Here is a 22,940-nt window from a genome sequence, read left to right as displayed (position 1 = left end):
GTCACATTCAGACCATTTAAGGGTAGTAAAAGCTAGAGAAAACCAAATATGTATGACAAACCGTAACAGTATAGGCAGGTTCTCTCTCATAAGGCGCCCTTTGCCAAAAAAATTAAGAAATCCACACAAAGCATGTAGCCGGTTTGTCAATGGTAAAATCAGAGCAAGCATGGTTTTTTGGGTTGAGGGTAGCACAAACATGGTGCGGATTGAAGGTTTTGACTGAAAGTTGGACACGCTAGATGTGATAGGGTTGAAAAATCCTTGATTCTTCTAGTACTTAGACCCAACAAACACTGGCACAAGGTGAGCAGATTCCAAGTTTCTATCGTAGACAAAGTAAATCCAAGACAAGCTAAACAATTGGACTCTCTGTTGCAGTCTTTGGACAACGAGCTCAACCAATGGAACTAGGCAATGTCTACAGGAGAACATAAGTAAAGATAGAAAGTAAAGATAGAAAGACCTGGGTCTTTGCAGTTTGGGCAGAAAACCTTGAGATGCTGGCAAGCCAAGAACATTGTTAGAGCACATCCACAGCGAACCAAGGGTTTGTGTAGATGGCCCGAGAGGTTGATTCGTACGGCGGCTTAACGGAGAGAGTGACGAGAAGTTTCGTATCTCCGGTCGAAGCATAACTGGTTCTGCCAAGCTCAGAGGGTGGCAAAAGTTTGAGGCGAGAGTCCAACATCGGAGAACAATCGTATTTCTGAAGAAGCTGTCGCTGTCCATCGCCACCGTCTCTGCCTCGCAGAGCTCAAGTGACGATGAAGGAGGGGGCTCTACAGACTCGACATACATTCCGGATCGAGAAGAAGATACACAGAGGGACTTTTGAACCACCGACAGAAAGGCTAAATCAAGGTACCGGAGATGGGAGCACGCCGCACTCCACCTCCTTCTGTAATTAATGATGCACAAGCTTTCGTCTATATCTAGGGAATTCGAGAAGGTCTGGGGAAGATGCAAAAGGGAGAAAAAAGAGGGGAAAAAAGAATGAGAAGTCGATCTAAGAAGATTAAGAGAGCTACAGATTGGAGCAGAGGACGAAGTTTCCCAACGCCGGCGAGCCGGAGCCCCACCGCGTCGGAAAGTTTTAATATTAGCGGCGCCTCGATGTTCGTGTTTGGGAGAGAACTTCCTAGGGTGAACTCTAACAACAAACATGATAACGTGAAAAAAAAAATATAAAATCATTCAAATAATATCTATTTAAATTTGGGGTAAAAAAGAAAGAATGGAAATATCATATTATTAGAAAAAAAAACTCTCTCGATGGCGACGGCGGATCTAGGGTTTTAACCTTCCCATGATCTCGTCGCAAAGTCCGGTGCTTGATTGGTTGAATCTCGGGTTTCTATGGGATACGGTTCTATGGGAAGGGCGAAGATTTGGATTCGATTGGGTGTTTAAGGTTCAAATCTCGCCGCTGGGGTGCCGATTTGGATGGCTTGGGAGATTTGGAAATGGATTCGAGTTTCAATCATACGGTATTCAATCTTTCGATTCGTCTTACTATCAGGGGACACTTTTTTGCCAACTTTTCCACTGTTCACATAATTTCTAGACTATTTTAATCCTCATCATATAAATTGAGGTATAACTAGAGAGAGAAAAACAGTTGTATTACAGTCCCTCCGACTTTAACTAAAAAATTGATCCAACAGCTAGAAATGAGTGTGGACCACAACATAAGTCTAACTAATAAATGTGAAAAGTAGATTTGAAAGGATTTGTCATAAATAATAAGAACTATTTGATTGAACCTATTAGGGCATGTTTATAGGGAGATCAGTTTAGGATGTTCTTAGAGTATAAATATTGTGAAAATAATGTAAGATCAGTAGTTAANAAACTCTCTCGATGGCGACGGCGGATCTAGGGTTTTAACCTTCCCATGATCTCGTCGCAAAGTCCGGTGCTTGATTGGTTGAATCTCGGGTTTCTATGGGATACGGTTCTATGGGAAGGGCGAAGATTTGGATTCGATTGGGTGTTTAAGGTTCAAATCTCGCCGCTGGGGTGCCGATTTGGATGGCTTGGGAGATTTGGAAATGGATTCGAGTTTCAATCATACGGTATTCAATCTTTCGATTCGTCTTACTATCAGGGGTGGGTCTTTGCGGGATCTTTTAGATTTGGGTCTTTGGTGAAGCGATTGCAGAGGGTTGTGATGAGTTTTGGCAACAGTTCGCACGGGTTGATTTGGTTATTTATTGAGGATTTGGGTTGGAGAATCGTCTCTGTTTGTTTAAGGATGGATCCTCTTTCCTTCCTTGGCAGATTCTCGCTGATTCGAGCGATTGGGCAGATGTTCTTTCCTATTTTGGTTGATCTGGCTTGTTTGCGTCTTGGGACTGGTGATTACTATAAAAGAGCTCTGGGTGCTTTGATAGTGAGACATCTCTCGCTCATCTTTTTTACTTGGCTTTTCAGTTTGGGGTTACTACTTTGGTCTTTTACTCGTTGTTGTGCTTTCACTTGGGTTAAGATGTCACAATCGGGTCTCTTGGGGAAGGGTTTGTCGGGTCAGAAGGAGAGTGAGGCAAGATCGAGGCGTAGAGTTAAGATCTCTTACTTTGATAACTCTGCGCTTATTGCTGGCTACTCGAAGACGGTAGTGGGGAGGTGTTTCAACCCACAGCTGCAAGACATGAAAGCCGTGTTGATTATGTTTCCGCGCATTTGGCAGGTAGAAGGGAAGGTTGCTGGTGCTGATCTCGTGTCTGGTAAATTCCAGTTCGACTTTGATGAGGAAGCGGATATCATTGAGGTTTTGCCTATGGAACCAATTCATTTCGACTCCTGGATGGTGTCGATGGTGCGGTGGAATCCGGTGGTGGATCCTTCTTATCCATCGTCGTTGAAGTTCTGGGTCAGGGTATCTGATGTCCCTATCCAGTTTTGGGCAGAGCCCACTTTCCGCGATATTGGATCAGACTTGGGAGTGGTTGAAGCGGTGGATGTTGACCATGGTAGGGTCCAGGTTACGATTGATGGGCGGAAACCCATCTGTTTTGAGCTTGACATTGAGTTTTTTGATGGAAAAGTTACAATTGTAAAGCTGGACTATGAGAAACTCAATGGATGGTGCAAGAAATGTTTTAGTCTGTGCCATGATGAAACTGTTTGTCCAGCAGCTAAAGGTGTGGCCCAAGGTGGTTTGATGGTTAGGGTGGATCAGCCTGAGCAAGCTCAATTTATGAGCTATAAGGGTGCAGTCATGGCTGAGGGGAGGAGAAATACGAGTCAGGCTGGGTCGTCCAGTGGGAACAGTGGACACCAGTTTGGTGGATCCTGGACTCGGTCTGAGCATGGTCGGGGAGACTTGTCGCGCCAGAAGGGTTTCTCAAAAGAAGCCTCCAGCTCGGGTTCGCAAGAGCAGAGAGGGAGGAATGGCTTAGTTCGGGGTCAGCCTCGACAACGACAGGGCTCTTCGCTGCCTTTGGTTTCGGAGGAGGTCAGAGGGCCAGTTTTGAGCAAAGGAAGCATCGACAGGTTCGGAAACCACTCTTTCAAGAGCTGGTAGTGGCGGAGGTAGTCATGGTCCAGGAGGCTCAGGTTTCGGGTCCTACTGATGAAGTTCAGGGTCTCGTGGAGGAGGGTCAGATCCTTGATGACACAGATGGAGGTGAAGGGTCTGATGGACCAACTCTTGCAACGGGGTGGCTATGGTGGCAGTGGGGGAACCTCCTTTGGTCGCCTTTGAAGTGGATATGGACCAGGATGATCCCTCTCTCCTAGGTTCGCACGAAGGCATGGGAGAGGGAAAACTAATGGAGGAGAATGTCTCTCAGTCTTCAGCGGTTTCGGTACCAGTGGGCTTGGCTGGAGGTACGGTGATATCGGTTACTGCTGATGCGGGTGTGAAGGAGTCGGACACTGTAAGTGGTGATATTAATGTGGTCAATATTATTGATGATGCTGATGGGGGGCTTACAGGTGAGCTAGGGGATGGTTCTGGTTTGATAGATGCAGCTAGTGAGCTGGTTCTTGAAGAGAATGGTGTTATCAAGTCTATCGGTGACAATGTGGAGGGTGACTCGCAGGCTGTTGGGGATCTGCCAAACAATATGGATTTGGGAGACAAAGGGAAGAAGGGGAAGGGCGTTCTGGTGCTAAGAGGTGTTTCAACTAAGAAGCGGAACGCTAATCTGCTTCTGTCTCCACGAAGACGTCCCCCGCCAAACGGCCATGAGTCTGGTGCTAATGGTGTTACTATAAGGACCCAGGAAGAGGGGAAAGGCGGTCATGGTGGAGTCAAGCCACCAAAACCAAATATTAGTAAATGAATATTCTAAGTTGGAATTGTTAAGGTTTAGGTAATAAGGCCACCATTGGACATCTCAGAGATTTATGGAAAAATCATAGGCCAGATTTTTTATTTCTAATGGAAACAAAACAATCTTTTTCTCATTTGGAACAATTTGTAGGCCATTTTGGCTATAAAAATTTAAAAACTGTGGAACCTGTTGGTTGTAGTGGAGGGTTGGCTTTATTTTATAATAAAGATGATTTTCATGTTTCAATTTTATTGGCTACCAACAGAATCATTGACATAGAAGCGGTACACAATGGCAAAGTTTTTTATATAACCTATGTCTATGGCGACCCAGTCCCAAAAAAATGTGATATGGTCTGGGAAAGGTTATTAAGGATTAGCACTTTAAGATCAACATCTTGGTTGGTTGTTGGAGATTTTAATGAGCTAACAGGGAATCATGAAAAACGAGGGGGTAAGCTTAGACATGCGGCTTCTTTCTGCTCTTTTAACGGAATGATTCAGTATTGCGGTTTCTTGGAGTTTCTGTTTCTGGGAGTTTATTTGTCTTGGAGGGGCTGGCGAGATAAGAAGACGATTCGGTGTCGTTTGGATAGGGCTCTTGGTACTGAAGAGTGGCATGATCAGTTCCCGGATACGGTGACAGAATATTTTCCTATGATTGCCTCAGATCACAAACCCATGGTGGTAAGTATTGGGGCCAAACGACCACGTGGGCGTCGGTGTTTTATGTTTGATAGGCGTTGGATTGGTAAACCGGGGTTAATGGAAGCTATTTCTGCGGGTTGGGGGCCGATTGCGCTCAGGATTCTCATGATTTGGTCACCAAGTTAGGGAACTGTAGACATGCAATCTCTCGGTGGCGGAAGGCGCAGGTTCCTTATGGAAGGGAGATGATAAAGGATATTAAAAGGAAGCTGGAAGTGGCTCAGGCAGATGATTCGTTTGGGCAGGAGGTCCTTTCGAACCTAACATCCAGATTGCGAGAGGCGTACAGAGATGAGGAGATTTATTGGTACCTAAAGAGTCGGAATCGGTGGATGCGGGTGGGGGACAAAAATACAAAGTACTTTCATGCGCAAACAAAGCAGCGGCGGGCTCGGAATCGAATAGTTGGTCTGTATGACAGAAATAATGTTTGGTCTACGAAGGAAGATGATATAAATAATGTTTGGTCTGCATGCCATACTGCTGTCTTATTTTGAAGATCTCTTTACTTCAATCTCTCCAGATTCTTTTGAGGAGGCGTTAAGTGAGGTTGATGGGGTAATAACGGAAGAGATCAATGAGCGGTTAACGGCTCCGGTAACGAAGGCGGAGGTTTGGAAAGTCCTGTTTATGATGCATCCAGATAAGGCTCCGGGGCCGGATGGTATGACTGCGTTATTTTTTCAGAAGGCTTGGGGGGTTGTCAAAGCCGACCTGGTATCCATGGTTAATCGATTTTTTCAGGAGGGGGTTTTTGATAGGAGCTTAAATCGAACTCATATCTGCCTTATTCCAAAGGTGGCAAAGCCGACCCGGATGGCGGAATTACGCCCGATTAGCCTCTGTAATATGGGGTACAAGATCATTTCCAAGATCTTGTGCCAACGGTTGAAATTGGTGTTACCAAATCTTGTCTCGGAGACTCAGTCTGCTTTTGTGCCAGGTAGACTTATCTCAGATAACATTTTGATTGCCTAAGAGATGTTTCATGGCCTAAGGACAAATCCGTCTTGCAAGGGGAGGTTTATGGCAATTAAAACGGACATGAGCAAAGCATATGATAGGGTCGAGTGGAGTTTCGTTGAAGCTCTGCTGCGTAAAATGGGTTTTTCGGACAAACGGGTCTCCTGGATTTTGTTCTGTATTTCATCGGTTGAGTATAAGGTTCTGCTGAATGGTCAACCTAATGGTTTAATTGTTCCTAAGCGAGGGTTACGTCAGGGTGATCCTTTATCTCCCTATCTGTTCATTCTTTGCCAATATTCGGAAGGCGGAGAGGGAAAAAAGGATAACCGGAATTAAGGTGGCTAATAAGTGCCCGGCAATCACGCATTTGTTGTTTGCGGATGATAGCTTTTTTCTGTAGGGTAGATAAGGACCAATGTGGGGTTATTTTGGAGATCTTATAGCAATATGAGGCGGTCTCAGGGCAACATATCAATTTCGATAAATCTTCCATTCAATTTGGCCACAAGGTAGATGAAGGAATCAAGCGTGAGGTGCAGGAGGTTTTGGGTATTTCAACGCTGGGCGGGATGGGGTCGTATTTAGGGATACCGGAGAGTCTGGGAGGGTCTAAGACAAAAGTGTTCTCCTACGTACGGGATCGTCTACAGAGCCGTACAAATGGGTGGACAGCGAAACAACTGTCCAGAGGAGGGAAAGAGGTTATGATAAAGTCTGTCGCCACTGCGGTTCCGACTTTTGTCATGTCCTGTTTCCGTCTGCCAAAAACGGTCACATCGAAACTAACTAGTGCGGTGGCGAATTTTTGGTGGAGCTCAGGACAGTCTGGGGGGATGTATTGGTTAGCCTGGGAGAAGTTATGTGGGAGCAAGGAGTTGGGAGGTCTGGGTTTCAGGAATGTGGATGACTTTAACACTCCCTTATTGGCAAAACAATTGTGGAGACTGATTGAGGCTCCTGAGACCCTTTTTGCGCGGGTTTTTAAGGGCAGGTATTATAGGAACTCAAATCCTATGGATCCTATTCGTTCATATTCTCCATCCTATGGGTGGCAGAGTATTGTTTCAGCTAGATTTTTGGTCAATAAAGGACTTATTATACGGGTTGGCTCTTGTGATTCCATTTCGATATGGACTGACCCATGGATACCAGCTCAATCCCCAAGACCAGCTGTGAGTAAGAGACCGGTTCAGGACCCTTCTCTGAAAATTTCACATCTTATTGATCGTCAAACTAATTCCTGGCGTTTCGATATGCTCCTTGAGCATTATCCCCCGAAGGAGGCTGTATTAATCAGGGCTATACCTTTGGGTAGCCCTCAGATGGTTGACTCGTTGGGTTGGCACTTTACAAAATCAGGAAAGTATTCGGTAAAATCAGGGTATAATTCGGAACGGTCGGCAAAACAGGGGTTGCTCGTGCCTCGCTTTGGGCCGGACATTACTCCGCTTCTAGCGGGAGTTTGGAGGGTGGCGTGTCCACCAAAGATACAACACTTTATGTGGCAAGTATTATCAGGATGTATCTCGGTTTCGGCGAATTAGAGGAGACGGGACATTGCCTGTGATTCAGGATGTGCCCGCTGTGGGGCGGATGAGGAAACGGTAAACCATGCTATTTTTCGGTGTCCGCTAGCTCGACAAGCTTGGGCTTTAGCCCAGGTCCCGGTCGGTCAGGTTTCGTTCCCCACAGACTCTTTGTATGCCAATGTGGATCATTTTTTGGGAACGGACAATCCGGGTGCTCAGATTGCAGCGCTCCCATGGCTTATGTGGTATATTTGGAATGCGCGAAATACTCGAGTCTTTGAGAATATTATAGACAAGCCCGAGGAGGTTGTTAGGATAGCGGTGGGGGAGTCTTCCACATGGTTACAGGCTCAAACAGAGGAGGAAGAGGAGGGTCTATCTACGATGACTTGTGCCACTGTTGATAGAGGGACATGACGAGTAGGGTCGCTGCCTACCGTCTTCTCGGGTTACCGGTGTTTTGTTGATGGATCATGGAGGATGGGAGACGAATTTGCGGGTGCGGGTTGGGTGTGTTCAGCCGCTACAGATAGCTCGACGATAAAAGGAGCCACCAATTTCCGTCAGAGTCTTTCCCCTCTGCATGCAAAAGTAGAGGCTTTTGTTTGGGCTTTGCGCTGCATGATTGGACATGATTTTCGAGACGTAGCTTTTTATTCAGATTGTTCAAACTTGGTGAAGATGGTGTCTTCCCCTCAAGACTGGCCGGCGTTCAAGACCTACCTTGATGACATAGAGTTGGACAGGGAGGAGTTCTCGTCTTTCTCTTTATCTTTTATTTCCATAAGTGCTAATGTTAGTGCGGATTCTTTGGCATGCCAAGCGCATACATCACCGCAGCATGTTTTGTTTGTAAACTCATTTCCTTCACATTGGCTCATATGAGCTGATCATTTGTTGTCAAAAAAAATAAATAAATAAATAAATAAATTTGGGAAGATACATAAAAATAATAGAATTCTTCAGAGGAACCTAATGACCGAAAAAATTGTTTTAAAATGAGAGTAGTTAGGGATTGAATTCTAATTTTATAGAAAACAGATTAAATTCTAACTTTATGGAAAACGAATTGGTAAGATCTAATGAGGAATAAATGAGTAAGCAATTATCAAATTACTTACATAAAACAATCTACTGTTAGATTATACAAGATTAAAGGCTAGAAACTAAACCCAGGAATGGATTTAAAATTTAAACAAAAAAATTTATGAATTTATTAGAAAATTTTGAGAACACATAAACATCCCATAATCTAACATAATTTAGAATCATTTCTTGCACATGAATCATTTATAAGATTGAAACCCAAAAATATATTTTTTACTTAATTTAGAATCATTTCTTGCCCATAAATAATACATAAGATGGAACTCCATAATTATAATTTCAAAATAAACTATAATTTCTTGCCCATGAAGGTGGCTTAGGTCCCCCGTCCCTAACAGCTGCAAATAACGCAAGCCTTCTTAAACTGATATGGAGGATACTGTCGGGAAAGGACTCCCTTTGGGCCAATCAGATTGAGGAAGTTATTGCTAACCTCACACTGACGCAGGAGGAGGATATCCCGATGTGGAAAAGTTTGCGTGATAGTTACAAAACCAATTTCTCTACTGCGGAGACAACGACTCAGCTTCGCATCCCCTCACCGATAAAAGATTGGCACACAACTGTATGGTTCGCCAAAGCGACTCCAAAGCATGCGTTTGTAACGTGGGGACTATATGCAGAGATGGAACTCGAACCAGCGGATAGACTGTTTCTTCTGCGGTGAGTTGGTGGAGACAAGGAACCATCTGTTCTTCACCTGCCCATATGCATCCTCTATCTGGTATTCTCTTGTAGTAAGCTCCTTGGTCCCGCATACACTCTCGACTGGACTCTCACTCACTCTAGCTACGACAAGCTGCATCTATTCACGTTACGGTATGCTTTCCAGACTGTGATTTATTACATCTGGAGAGAACGCAACTTCCGACGCCATGGCGACAACCCGAGCTCCTCACATCATCTTCAGAAATTAATTGACAAAACCATCCGTAACAGATTATCTCGATTCGCAACCAAGGCGACTACTCTTATGATGGAGGCCTTGCCTTATGGTTTACAACTCTTTTTTGGCCGCTCCGCTCTGCTCAACATAAAGCTCTGTATTTCTTTCACACAAAATTCTGCAAAGAGTCCACACTTGATGTAAAACAGTTTTTTCTTTTTGTTTGAATTAATTTTACATTCAATTCTAAAAAAAATAATAATAAACTATAATCAATTTTTTCTTAGGATGAAACCACAAACTGATAAATGATAATTTTGCATGGGAAGGGTTTACAACTGGTTGTGATTGTGATTGAATAAGGGAATAAGGAAATGTTGAAAGTTTTTTTGGATTTATGAGCCAGTAGTTAATTAGATCCAAAGCACAAATAAATTTAGTTAATTAGATCCAAACAACAACATAATATATGTGTCAGGTAGGTAACAAGCCAAGTGTCATCTTCATAGCAAAAATTGAGAAAAATCTTCTCATATTATATAACACTAGAATAGTATCCGGGCTACGTCGCGGGGTTGATTTTTTTTCCTTTTGTTGTGTTTTTTGTATGTTATTTGTAATTTTTTCTTAATTTGTTTGGAACTCGTTGGTATGTAGACTATTCTTAATTGTAGTTTAAGATAAATAAGATTGAGCTTTAAAAGCCTTGTAAAAATTAGAATTTAGTATTCTGATTTTGCTCAAATGTTATTGTATATTTTATGCATTTTAATATTTATAATGTAACCACTTGAATGACATCCTCTTAGCAAAAACACAAGATTATGAATTTTCTTTCTTGTATCTTCTTTTAGTGAAAAATTATTTTACTTTAAAAAACAACAAAAGTCTTATTTTATTATTCTAAACAATGTTTTAAGTCTGATCCATAAAGAAAACCAAAATATCAGTCAACTAAGTTCCATCACAAATTACTTAATTTTACTTTTATTTTAGTTAATAGTTAATATTGTAAATAACTGAATTAATATATATTTATCATTATAAACATTTAAATAAATTCTTAGCTTAATTTTCTCTTATAAATATACATATATATATATGTTATGTTGGTTTGAGTTATTTGTTTTGTATAGATATTTTTGAAAAAAAAAATAATTTTTTTCCGTAAAAATCATATTGATAACGTAATAACTGAAAAAAATAATTATATAAACAACCAAATAAGTTTAAAGACAAAATATGTTATAACAAAAATGATTATGTTGTCCATAGGAAAACATCCTAGACAGGATCCAGATTATGCCCAATAACTCTTTTAATTACCATATCTTTTGAAAACTTTTCTCATAGCTATAATTTTACTTGATGAGCCGTAAATCTCACTCCAAATTTTGCATATGTGTTAGACAACAAAATAGAAACAAATATTTCTAACACAACACACTTCTTTATTTGGGTTTTGATCAATCATGCGGTCCATTAACAGTTCACATTACCAAAACACTTCAAGCCCAACTTCTCTAAACTGCTGATCTGTATTAATTGTTTTAATTTGATAGCTGATTTTTTCTGAGGTGTCAATACCTGCTTCAATGTTGAAGCTCATGTGTCATGCATGCTCTGGAGAGAAACACTTTTATCTTTTATTGTATTGATATGATTACCATTTATTTAACCAAAATTATCATTTTTTGTTATTTTTACTCAATGAATGATATTTAATTCTATTGTCACTGCCTACTCAACAACCCAAGCCCCTGGTTCTTACAAATTCAACGTCAACGTTTGTGTTTCTCTTTTGGTCGCTCCATCCCAAATTTAGATATACTAAATATGGTATTTCTTTATAGATTCTCTATTCCTAAAAGGATTTGTAAATTAACTCAAATTGCATTTAAAATATACAATCTATACTAGTATTTTTGCAGTAGTTTTTGCTCAAAAATACTTTTTGGAAAGTTTTTATATTTAATGCATTGACTTTAATATTAGTTACCAAAACTTCAAAATTAATTATAGGTAAGACTTAAAAAAATAAAGAAATTTTTCTACCTCATTCAAACATAATTATATGATTCCCTTTCATTTTTATTTGAATTTATATTTAAATTATCTTGAATTATTCTATAATACATTTAGTTAATAAAAATTGTGTTTTTTTCCTGCATATGATGTAATACAAAATTTTAAAAACGGACATATATTACTCAATAGATGAATAAAAAAATACGGTTACAATATCCCACATCGTCTAAAAAAATTAATGGTTTAGAGTCATAATATAAAAGAGACCAAAATGATTATGAATACAAATGAGTAGAAACTTTGATTTATCAGGCATTCAAAGTTTAAAAACTTTTATTTGGTTTATTTCGGTTCTTTATTTTAAAGATTTTTAAAAGATTAAATATGAAAATATTTAAAATTTTTAAAAAGTTAAATATGAAAAATATTATACCGTAGATACACAGTAAGTATTAAAAATTAAGATGATATAGTGTGAGTTAAAATATCTCGGGATGGGGTTATATAGCGGGACGGGTTTTATCGATATTTATATAAATTAAAAAATATCATTATTTCGCTGTTACACAGGTAAAACATCATTTTATTATTTTAGTATCAAAGAATAGACATATCTAATTAAATTAATTAAATAAATATTATATAAAAAATAAATTATATTGCGGTATTATATGGTTTATTTAACAATTATTATATAATTATAACATATTTAACAAACAAATACAACTTATAATTTAAATATTTTAGTTATAAATAAATTTGCTCCGCGGTTTATCGCGGGTCCTAATCTAGTTTAATTTATAATAATATCTAAGATTACTATATCGTCTTTCTTTTACATGTTTTCCGGTTTTTATTAGTATCGTTGTTCCGTTAAAATAAATACGTTTTTAGAAAAAACTTATGGAAGTCCACTTCGAAAAAAAAAAATATAAATCCAAACATGTATGAGAGAATTTTCGTTTTATTTCTAGTTATTATAGATATCCTTTTTGTTTTGGATATAATAAAATTTGGTAATTCATTTTCTGCAAACAATAAATTTAGATTTTTAAAATAAATTCTAGTTGAAAAGTACAATTTAATATAACCTAAAACGGTATTTAATCATTATTAGTGTCATACAAAGAAAATATATGATGTATATGTAATCAATTAGTCAAAATCTTTTGGTTATGATGACCTATTATTTCTCTAAATTTTAACAATCATAATATTTTTTTTTTGGGTAAGAATCATAATAATTTAGAAATGAATGAAAATCTACTATATTTAATTCATCAAAATATTGAAAAATGATTTTGCTTAGTCACAATAGAAATAATACAACTATAACTATTTTGAAGATAGCTTGACAAATGTATCAAAGAAGTCTGTGTATAAGAGACTCATAATCAAGACTTAAGAAGAACAACAGACAAGCACAATAGAAACATAGCAAAGAGACATATCCCCTCTCTCTCTCTCTCTCTTTCTCTCCTCAAACACACCCTCTTCTCTCTATGGAGTCGCAACTCACAAACGCAGTTGCTGAATCCTTCCCGCAGCCACATGAGTTGGATAATTTGACCAGCTTCGAAGGTAATGAAGATAACAACACCGAAGCCAAGGGATCAACTGATCCGGCGGACGAGCCTTTGGATATCGAATTGTTGGAGAAGAACTTAAATTACAAGTTCAAAAACAAGAATTTGTTGCTGCAAGCGTTCACAGACGCTACTTACGTTGATGAGGAGTGCGATTCGTACGAACTCCTAGAGCTTTTAGGAGATTCGGTCCTAGATACGGCCATAATCTTTGAGTTTATTAAACTCTACCCTAAACAATCACCTGGTGTTTTGACCAAGCTCCGAGCGGTCAACGTAGACAGCGAGAAATTGGCTAGGGTCGCTGTCAAACACGAACTCTATCGCTACCTCCGTCATAAGAAACCCTTGTTTCTGGAGCAGGTAAGTTACCCTTCTTTAAACCCTAGCTAGTCATTTATCTTCTTTTAATTTCCTAGTAACTAACAGTGTTTAATCTACTAAAGTCCCATTCATTATCGTCGATCATGTCTTATTGCAATCTGGTTGATTAAATGATTCAATAAAAGAAAAAAGAAAAAATGAAACTTTTTGTTGTCAACTTGTGTTCCCCCCCCCTCCCCTAAATTCTCTATTTCAATTCCATCCTATATTTTGTTAATTTCTGCCAATGAATGTTTTCTTTATTTGATACACCTTGCCCTATATTAACATTTTTCATAAATAAAAACATTTGTATTGGCTAGCTGTGTGTTATATGTGAACTATATTAATGAGATGTACATATATAACTATATATATATATGCAGATAATGGAATTTGTGGAAGCAAAAAAAGAACATCCATTACATTCGCATGGTCTTTTGAAAGTACCTAAATCTCTAGCAAACATAGTAGAGTCTACCATTGGAGCTCTCTTCATGGACTGCGAGTGCATCAAAACCGTCTGGAAGGTAACTTAAAGTAACTATACATACATAATATATTTAGGTCATCGATTGATCTATACATATTTTTTTTTGTGTTGAAAAACTAAATATATAGGTGATAAAACCATTTATGGAGCCAATAATACTTTTAGAAAATTTCAAGAACCATCCAATGACAGAACTCAATGAGATGTGCCAGAAGAAGAACTTGAAACTGACGTCCAAAGACACCTGGGAAATCAATGGAAAGTATTGTTTCCTTATTGAGGATAAGTTGGTCGGATGTGGGCTATATCCAGAAAAAAAAGAAACTGCTCGTAATCGCGCTGCACAAAATGCTGTCGAGAATTTCTCTAAGTTTTTCGAAGACCTTTAAAAAAGTTCTCGACAGGATGTTGTGAGGATTTGCATCAAAATTTTAATTTCTACAGGTGACATTGTATTGTCTTTGTATTTGAATCAACTTAAATAAAGTACTCCTTTCATTGTTCTTATGAATGAACCTAGCAATGTCGAAATTAAATGGTATAAGCACACCAAACTATACTATTTCATCAAGACTCTAAGAAGAGATTTTTTATCTTTTAATGAAGTCTCGAAGGCAACATAACTCATATATATATAACATAACTCTTATATATATATAAGGGATTTTTGAGTCATGAGGGCAAGATTAAATTTTTGCTATTCTGAGTTGAGACTGTTGATTTCTCCCAATAACATGTTTTTCTACATTAACATACTTACCTTTGAATTGGAGTTTATATACAGATTTATATATAATCTTGCTGTCAGAAAATACAATATTATTTTCTGGTATATGTTAGTTTTCGTTGTAGACATGTACAAAATACGATATAATTTTATTTTTTTATTCCTGTCATGTATATTATCATATGTTATATATATATATATATATATTATTTGTGAGAACTGCTCTATATACGTTCTATGTGAATATTAAATATTAATATATTCATTCAAAAGAGTACCAAATGATTAAAAAATTTAGGGGCCCGCTCATTTACACATATAGCATTCATTCTACAGAGCACGCCCCAAATTTTGGAAGATACTCTTGTACTAGTTTCATAAATACTTCATCTTCATTATTACCACTCTTTGTTGGATTCCTAACTACTCTTATATTTAGAGTAAGTTTTGGAGTTTGAGAAATACACAATTTTGTTCACTTATTTCCTTACGTTTTGGTGTGTAGGATTTACAACAATTACTCATATGGGCATTTGGTGTTAGTTATAGTTTTAGATTTAATTATGAAATATTTAGGTTGCAGGTGTTTTGGTTGTATGTAACTACTATATACAGGTTTTGTATTGTAAGTTTGTAAATATAGGTTTCGTTTAAAATTTGGGTGCTATGGATGGAAAGCAGAATGGTACTAATAGGAGCAAGAAGCAAAAGTCAAAATCTTTCTCCTCTTTCTCGTCTACACTCAGAACTTGAAGCTCTTCTCTAAGTCATACTCCCTCCGTTTCAAAATATAGGATGTTTTAAGCAAAGCACGCAAATTAAGAAGTCTTTACTTTTAACAAGTTCAACCAATCAGAAACAATACTGCATAATATAAAATACTAAACTAATCTAAAAGTTGCATTGAAATTTGAAAGCATCCTATATTATGAAACAACAAACTTCTCCAAAACATCNAATTAAATGGTATAAGCACACCAAACTATACTATTTCATCAAGACTCTAAGAAGAGATTTTTTATCTTTTAATGAAGTCTCGAAGGCAACATAACTCATATATATATAACATAACTCTTATATATATATAAGGGATTTTTGAGTCATGAGGGCAAGATTAAATTTTTGCTATTCTGAGTTGAGACTGTTGATTTCTCCCAATAACATGTTTTTCTACATTAACATACTTACCTTTGAATTGGAGTTTATATACAGATTTATATATAATCTTGCTGTCAGAAAATACAATATTATTTTCTGGTATATGTTAGTTTTCGTTGTAGACATGTACAAAATACGATATAATTTTATTTTTTTATTCCTGTCATGTATATTATCATATGTTATATATATATATATATATATTATTTGTGAGAACTGCTCTATATACGTTCTATGTGAATATTAAATATTAATATATTCATTCAAAAGAGTACCAAATGATTAAAAAATTTAGGGGCCCGCTCATTTACACATATAGCATTCATTCTACAGAGCACGCCCCAAATTTTGGAAGATACTCTTGTACTAGTTTCATAAATACTTCATCTTCATTATTACCACTCTTTGTTGGATTCCTAACTACTCTTATATTTAGAGTAAGTTTTGGAGTTTGAGAAATACACAATTTTGTTCACTTATTTCCTTACGTTTTGGTGTGTAGGATTTACAACAATTACTCATATGGGCATTTGGTGTTAGTTATAGTTTTAGATTTAATTATGAAATATTTAGGTTGCAGGTGTTTTGGTTGTATGTAACTACTATATACAGGTTTTGTATTGTAAGTTTGTAAATATAGGTTTCGTTTAAAATTTGGGTGCTATGGATGGAAAGCAGAATGGTACTAATAGGAGCAAGAAGCAAAAGTCAAAATCTTTCTCCTCTTTCTCGTCTACACTCAGAACTTGAAGCTCTTCTCTAAGTCATACTCCCTCCGTTTCAAAATATAGGATGTTTTAAGCAAAGCACGCAAATTAAGAAGTCTTTACTTTTAACAAGTTCAACCAATCAGAAACAATACTGCATAATATAAAATACTAAACTAATCTAAAAGTTGCATTGAAATTTGAAAGCATCCTATATTATGAAACAACAAACTTCTCCAAAACATCTTATATTTTGAAACGGATGGAGTATTTAATTAGCACCATTTGATATGTGATCAATTTTCCAGCATTTGACACCGACTAGTGATGACACCGTTGAGGAGTCTTCTCCTCTATCGGACTGCCGTGGCGTTTGTAAAGTCTTGGTTCTATTGTGTTCTTAAGTTGCTGCCTCTCTAGTCTCTAACATCCTCTTTGGTTTGTGGATTAGCTTAACCTGGTGGTTGGATCGGAATGTTTAGCGTTTGTTGTTTTGTGTTGAATATTTTGCTCTATGCTAGCCGACTTCGGAGAAAGAGGATGTTAGAGACTAGAGTGAGCTATCGTTACTGTTTCCTTTGGTTCGTGTTGTTCGACTCTGAGAGAGTTCATGGATTAGTTTTGAAGAGCCGATCTCACATGACGTGGGTGGATTAGTTTCTCGGGCCTAGCGGGTAAAGGTTTCTAATCACTGTGTCTGTGGTTATCGATGAATCGGTACCATCGCTGTTTGCCTTCGCGTATCTTCTTCCTTGGGATGTCTTCTAGGCCGGAGAATCTTCGGAATCGTTTATCACTTCATTGACTTCGAAATGTCATTTATTTTTGTTAATGTCGATGGAATGAATGGTCTTTAATTGCGTCTATGTTCTTACATCTTTCTTTTTTCTCATGGGACCAAATAGTGTGATTTACTTCATGTAACTCCTTTTCATTTCCATTTTAAATAAAACTAGGTAGTATCCCATGCTATAGCACGGGTAAAATATTTTTAATATAAATTTTAATTGTACAATATTGGTATTAATCCCAAAATTCAGATTTCAATTTGGTCTTATTTTGGATTATTGTGCGTATATAACATGTTCTATCTTATCTTCTCGTCATGTCTTGTCCCATCCCGTTCCATCTTATTTTTATTTTGGAACTTCACATCCCGTTCCATCTTATTTCGTCCTGTCATGTCTTGTCCCAGCCCGTCCTACATTCATCATAATTTTTCTGTCATATGAGCATTATCTTTTATATAATTACTCGTTAGGAAATTTTTATTAATAGGGATTGGATAAGAATTTTAGATAGGATACTTGAATTCTCTGTTAAATATTTAATGTTTATATAGGTAGTTGAAATTATCTCTTAAAGAAATTATAAGTATCAAAAACTATTTTATTGTTTTCAAAACTACATAAAATTCTCAAAGTACCCGTTCCAAAGTGGTTCATTACATGTCGTATAGTCAATATTTACCCAAATTAGTTAAAGTTTGAGACTTGAATTTATCTATCTATATTTTGATTCTGTACTTTTATCTAAAATTTATGTTCTCCTTTTTTTTTGGAAAATCTTATACTGTTTTTTTTCATTTGAATTACCCACTTTAGTTGATTTTTGATTTATTTTTGGAAAATCTTTCCAGTATACTGTTTTTGGAAAATCTTTTGAGTATACTGTTTTACTTTTTAATTTAATTTTGATTTATTTTTAAAAAAAAAAATATTATTTAGAAGATTTTTTTATTGAAAAGAATGAGGTGAATAGAAAAATTTACCCTACAGATGAACCTAAATATTTTTCTTTTGAAAAATGCCCCAATCTTAATTAGTGAGAATCTCATTAATTAGAATTAGTTTTAATAATAGTTGCTTATGAACAAAGCTAACAGACCACTAAACTTAATCCCTGTACGACATATTATTATAAACAATGTTGTTTGGTTTTCTACTGCAAGATCTTTTTTTTTTCATTAGCGTTAAACTTTCTGGTTATAAATTGTCCTCCCCAGTAGTAATAATAGTGCAAGGTTGCTTTGTTATATCAGATTAGTACTAATTAATATGGTTTGTTTTTTTACCACATTAATTTGTTTAACCTTCTGTGGCGAAAGAGAAACACATAGCAGAGATGTTATCTACCACACTGAAAATTCTCTAAAATTCTATTAGTGTGCTGCAATTAAACAAACCTCAACTTACCCAACAACTAAGATCTTAATAGAAACAAATGATGTACTGATTCAGATTAGAAACACATTTAAGATGTCATCAAACTTTGATTCTTGATACTGTTAGTTAGAAAAAAGAATACAAAGAAACAAAAAAAATGATTATTCAAATGAAGCATACCACCGATCACACATCGTTCAGTGCAACCCATGGCTCTTATGACGCTTGTCCTCTATGTATGCGTAGTGCAAAAACTCGTATAGTTTTCCCGTGATGTTTGAATAATTTCTTTAGACGTTGTTGTGTTAAATCTCTTCAAAATCTCTTTCATGTACAATGCCTTGACCTGCATTCATTCTAAACAGCACAAGCTGAAATGAGTGAGAAGAATAGATCAACGTGAAGATTATAAAATATGAATCATTGAAAGGATCACAACACATATTAAATAACAAAAAGCTGAAAACTCACTCTTGGTTTCTTGTCAATCTTATTATGAGTCGTCCACTCTAAACACTCGACCAACTGTAACACTTTCATTAGTTTACCCTTGAAAACCCAAAAAGGCTTATATAAGAAAACAAAGGTTCATTGAACTGTTTTTAAAATTCCTTTACTTATAAGCTGAAGAGAGAAAGGTATGTACTTCTCTATCACTGGTTTGTGTTTAGAGCTTAAGCCTAAACACAAACAGAATTTCAGGAGGATGTACTTCAAATGGATAAATATTATACATAAGTCATGTTTATGAGAATGAAGCGGTGGTGTATTACCTTTTATGAGTTCATGATCAGTAACTTGAAGAGCTTGTTCTTCATGTTTCTTATGTTTATTCTCGTCTTTATTTCACCTGCTTTCACACCCAAAGTAGCTTCAGCTTCCCACCAATTATATTATCATATACCATATATACACAACACAGTTTGTCTCTATATTAACTTAAACTTATATGGTGATGGATTGAGACTATATACAGTTGTGTTATGTAGTAGAAAGAGGGAGAAAAAGAAGTGATGGTGATGATATACTTGATAACTCTCCAAGAAGTCCAAAGCAAAAGAAGTAAATAATAACCATTATACATTAGAACAACTTATCTGAATTTATAAAGATTCTTATGGTAAGTCACGTCCTTTCAAATATTTTCAGCCTCCAAACCTCATCACCCAAAGCAAACGGATAATTTTCCTTGTACACCGTAGAAAATAACCTTTTAGCAAAAGAGAAACAAAGATTCTGATAAATCAATGACCACTTCAGTATCACTGGACCGTTCTTTAATTCCTTTAGTTTATAAGCTAAATAACTTACCTTAGAAAGAGACGTAATTCTCTATCTCTGTTTTGTGTTTAGAGAACATTTTTAAATTATCATGAGGATATACCAGCTTCCTATACCTGTACACAATACACAATCACATGAAAGTGATTAAAAATATTACACTATTTCTAAAGAGAAACAAAAAGGTTGTAAGACTTGCATACCTTGAAGTAGAAATGTTTGGTTATTTGTTATGCGACTTCAATTTCCAGAATAAGGCCATTGTCATCCAATTCGAGTAGGTTGGTTCGAAGAGTATCATCATATCCTTGACTCTCTACAAAAACAATAAACCAATAATCCTCTAAAAAAATTTGAACACTCTTTAACATATATTTAGCCACACGCTTCAAGTAAAATCCAAGTCATATTTCATCCTAAATAAGTCTCAATTTTTTTTTCTGTTCCAGTTAATGCTTATAACGCCATTTTCAATGTCCTATGAAAGTCCTCTATCCAATAGTTGTGGGATCGTTAGCATGAAAAAACAGTGCTTCAGAACTATACCCAAGATCTCAGTCTTATATAAAATAGATAATATAAAAATAAAAGATCTCTTACCATAGTGATTTGTTATTTTTCTTTGGTGTCTCAGCCAAACACTTTGTAGAGGAAGATTCATCCAGTTTCTCACAGAAGGAGATGAAGAAATCTGCGACCTGCAAATTTAAGAGAGCAAAAGGATCTTAAAGATAAACATAAACAATTTGATTCTGCAGAAAAATCAATGATCATATTAGATCGAGTGAGAAGGGTCATAGTAATTTTCAGAATTGGATAACTAAAAGCTGAAAAAATCAGTTGCTAGTATATGTGTCAAAAATTTAATCAAAATTACTCATCCATAGCACAAACAAAATTTAGAAATTGTTTTAAAATTCAATCAATAAACATGGAAAAAAATCAGACAAATAGAAAAGAAAACAATACCCAAAACCAAACATACTATCATTTAAAATTGAGAGAGAATCAAGCTCAAAAGATCTAATTTTGCCCAAACAATGACTTGAAATTAAAATAGATCTTAAATATTTATTAGTGGACGTACAATAGAATAAGGAGCAATTAGAGAGAAAAAAAGAAAGAGAGAGTGTTGATATATTTACGTACTGCTTTGCTGCCGCCGCTTTCTCCTTGATGAAACTCAATCCCAGAACATCATCGTCCACTCTTCTGCTAAAAGAGAGAGAGGCGACAGGGAAAAAGAAGTTGTGGGTTAGGGTTTTGTTTCTTATTTTAATATTGACAGAATAATGGACGGATAAGATTAAAAAGATCTCAAAATATACGGTCAGGATTTAAAAAGAAATAGGCAATGAACGACTGAGATTATAACATAAAATCGGGTTAGATTATCGGGTTTATATGACCCGTGTGTTTATCCGTTTATGTGAGAAGGAAATAACGTTTTTGTCCTTTCTAAAAAAATATTAAAATAGTCATAATTGCAATGGCATTGTATTGTAAATTTTTACAAAACTAAGATTTTTTTCAGGTAACTTTTTCTTTTAATAGTAGGGATATTTACAATTCTAACAAAAAAAAATTCCTTTTGTTGAAGTGGGAAGTTAAACATACATCTTAATAGCTTTGGAATCTTCGGAATCGTTTATCACTTCATTTACCAGGTTTTTCCGAAATTTTCTTAATATGTATTTTATTTATGTATCTTCGAGTTAGTATCTGTTTTTCATTCACACAGTATCGATTATATATTTGTTCTAATATCAAATATATTAAAGAAAGTAACAGAAAAAAATGTAAAAATTATTGAATATGTCAGGAAATACGTATCTAATTTAACTTCAAGATCACAAATAAAAACAAAAGAGATAAAAATGGTATACTAGATTTACAGTGGTTCACCCTCAATGTGAGAGATATGTCCAAATCATGGCGCTGCAGATTTCACTCAAATCAAATATATTCGGGATATGATCTCTCAATCTCTCGTTGTACTGCTTTCTATCTTCGATACTCATAGGAAACCGCTACAAAGAATATAAATAAAGAAAACCCCTACGACAAGCAAAGCAAGCATGAGCCGAAAATCTCCTTTAATAAAACGTTCTTAGATAACCATATGTACGTTCACAGACTCGAACATACATTTGCAGCATCAACCCTGCGTTCAAATAATAGAACATACAAGTACAGCATTAACCATGCGTTCACAATAGATCATACATTTCTATTTACTTAGATACTTCATATATCTGTTATATTGAACTTTGTCTCCACCACTCAACAAAATGTATACGTAAATTATATAATGCGATCTTCTTTTTAACAAGTTTCTGGAGATGTAACATTAAACCCAAAAAAAAGTTTCTAGAGATGGACGTGACAAAACAATGATTCTTTTATCGTAATTACCATGCTTTATATGCAATTAATTAGCTTCACATGCAATTAGCTTTATATCCCCTATATATATTAATAGAGAAACACATTTGAGAAAAAGCTGATGTGTGGCCGCTAGAGAGCTCATGATACTTTTTAGCAAAATATCCTTAAATTTTCTAATTAATTACAGCGCTATGTTATTGTATTTATTTTAAAAATAATAATTAGATATGTTATCATTTCTCACACAAATCCCCTATGTATTAATAGAGAAGCACATATGAGAAAAAGCTGATGTTTATATATTAATAGAGAAGCATATTTGAGAAAAAGCTGATGTGTCGCCGCCAGAGAGCTCATGACACTTTTTAGCAAAATACCCTTAAATTTTCTAAGTAATTACAGCTCTATGCCATTGTATTTATTTTTAAAATAATAATTAGGTATGTTATCATTTCTCACACAAATTTAATAGTAAGGCAAAATTTCACTAAAATTTACTTACAAATATACAAGTCAAAATTATATTAATTTCTTAAAATTAATATAAATATTGATTTCTTAAAATC

The 22,940-nt window shown here is 36.0% G+C and overlaps 1 protein-coding gene and 1 long non-coding RNA gene across 4 annotated transcripts; one reads left to right on the top strand and one right to left on the bottom strand.

The window, feature by feature from the left end:
• On the top strand, positions 13,009-14,368 carry LOC104733627 (ribonuclease 3-like protein 3). The gene is made up of 3 exons (XM_010453196.2): positions 13,009-13,455; positions 13,842-13,985; positions 14,077-14,368. Exons 1-3 carry the CDS (start codon positions 13,009-13,011, stop codon positions 14,335-14,337), a joined length of 852 nt encoding a protein of 283 aa, XP_010451498.1. The 3' UTR covers positions 14,338-14,368.
• LOC104732109 lies at positions 18,732-21,233 on the bottom strand. Of its 3 annotated transcripts, none has more exons than XR_758724.1 (7): positions 21,136-21,233; positions 20,587-20,684; positions 20,190-20,302; positions 20,017-20,102; positions 19,479-19,915; positions 19,177-19,254; positions 18,732-19,062 (listed from the first exon to the last, which is right to left on the bottom strand). It is a non-coding gene; the product is annotated as an uncharacterized LOC104732109 (long non-coding RNA). The 3 variants fall into 3 exon arrangements; XR_758723.1 differs by having other exon boundaries at positions 19,177-19,230; XR_758725.1 differs by having other exon boundaries at positions 19,177-19,230; positions 19,479-19,893.

Source organism: Camelina sativa, chromosome 12 (genome assembly GCF_000633955.1).
Source record: "Camelina sativa cultivar DH55 chromosome 12, Cs, whole genome shotgun sequence".
Lineage (NCBI taxonomy): Eukaryota > Viridiplantae > Streptophyta > Magnoliopsida > Brassicales > Brassicaceae > Camelina > Camelina sativa.
The sequence above is the reverse complement of the archived record's forward strand: the minus strand, read 5'-3'. Positions and strand labels throughout refer to the sequence as shown.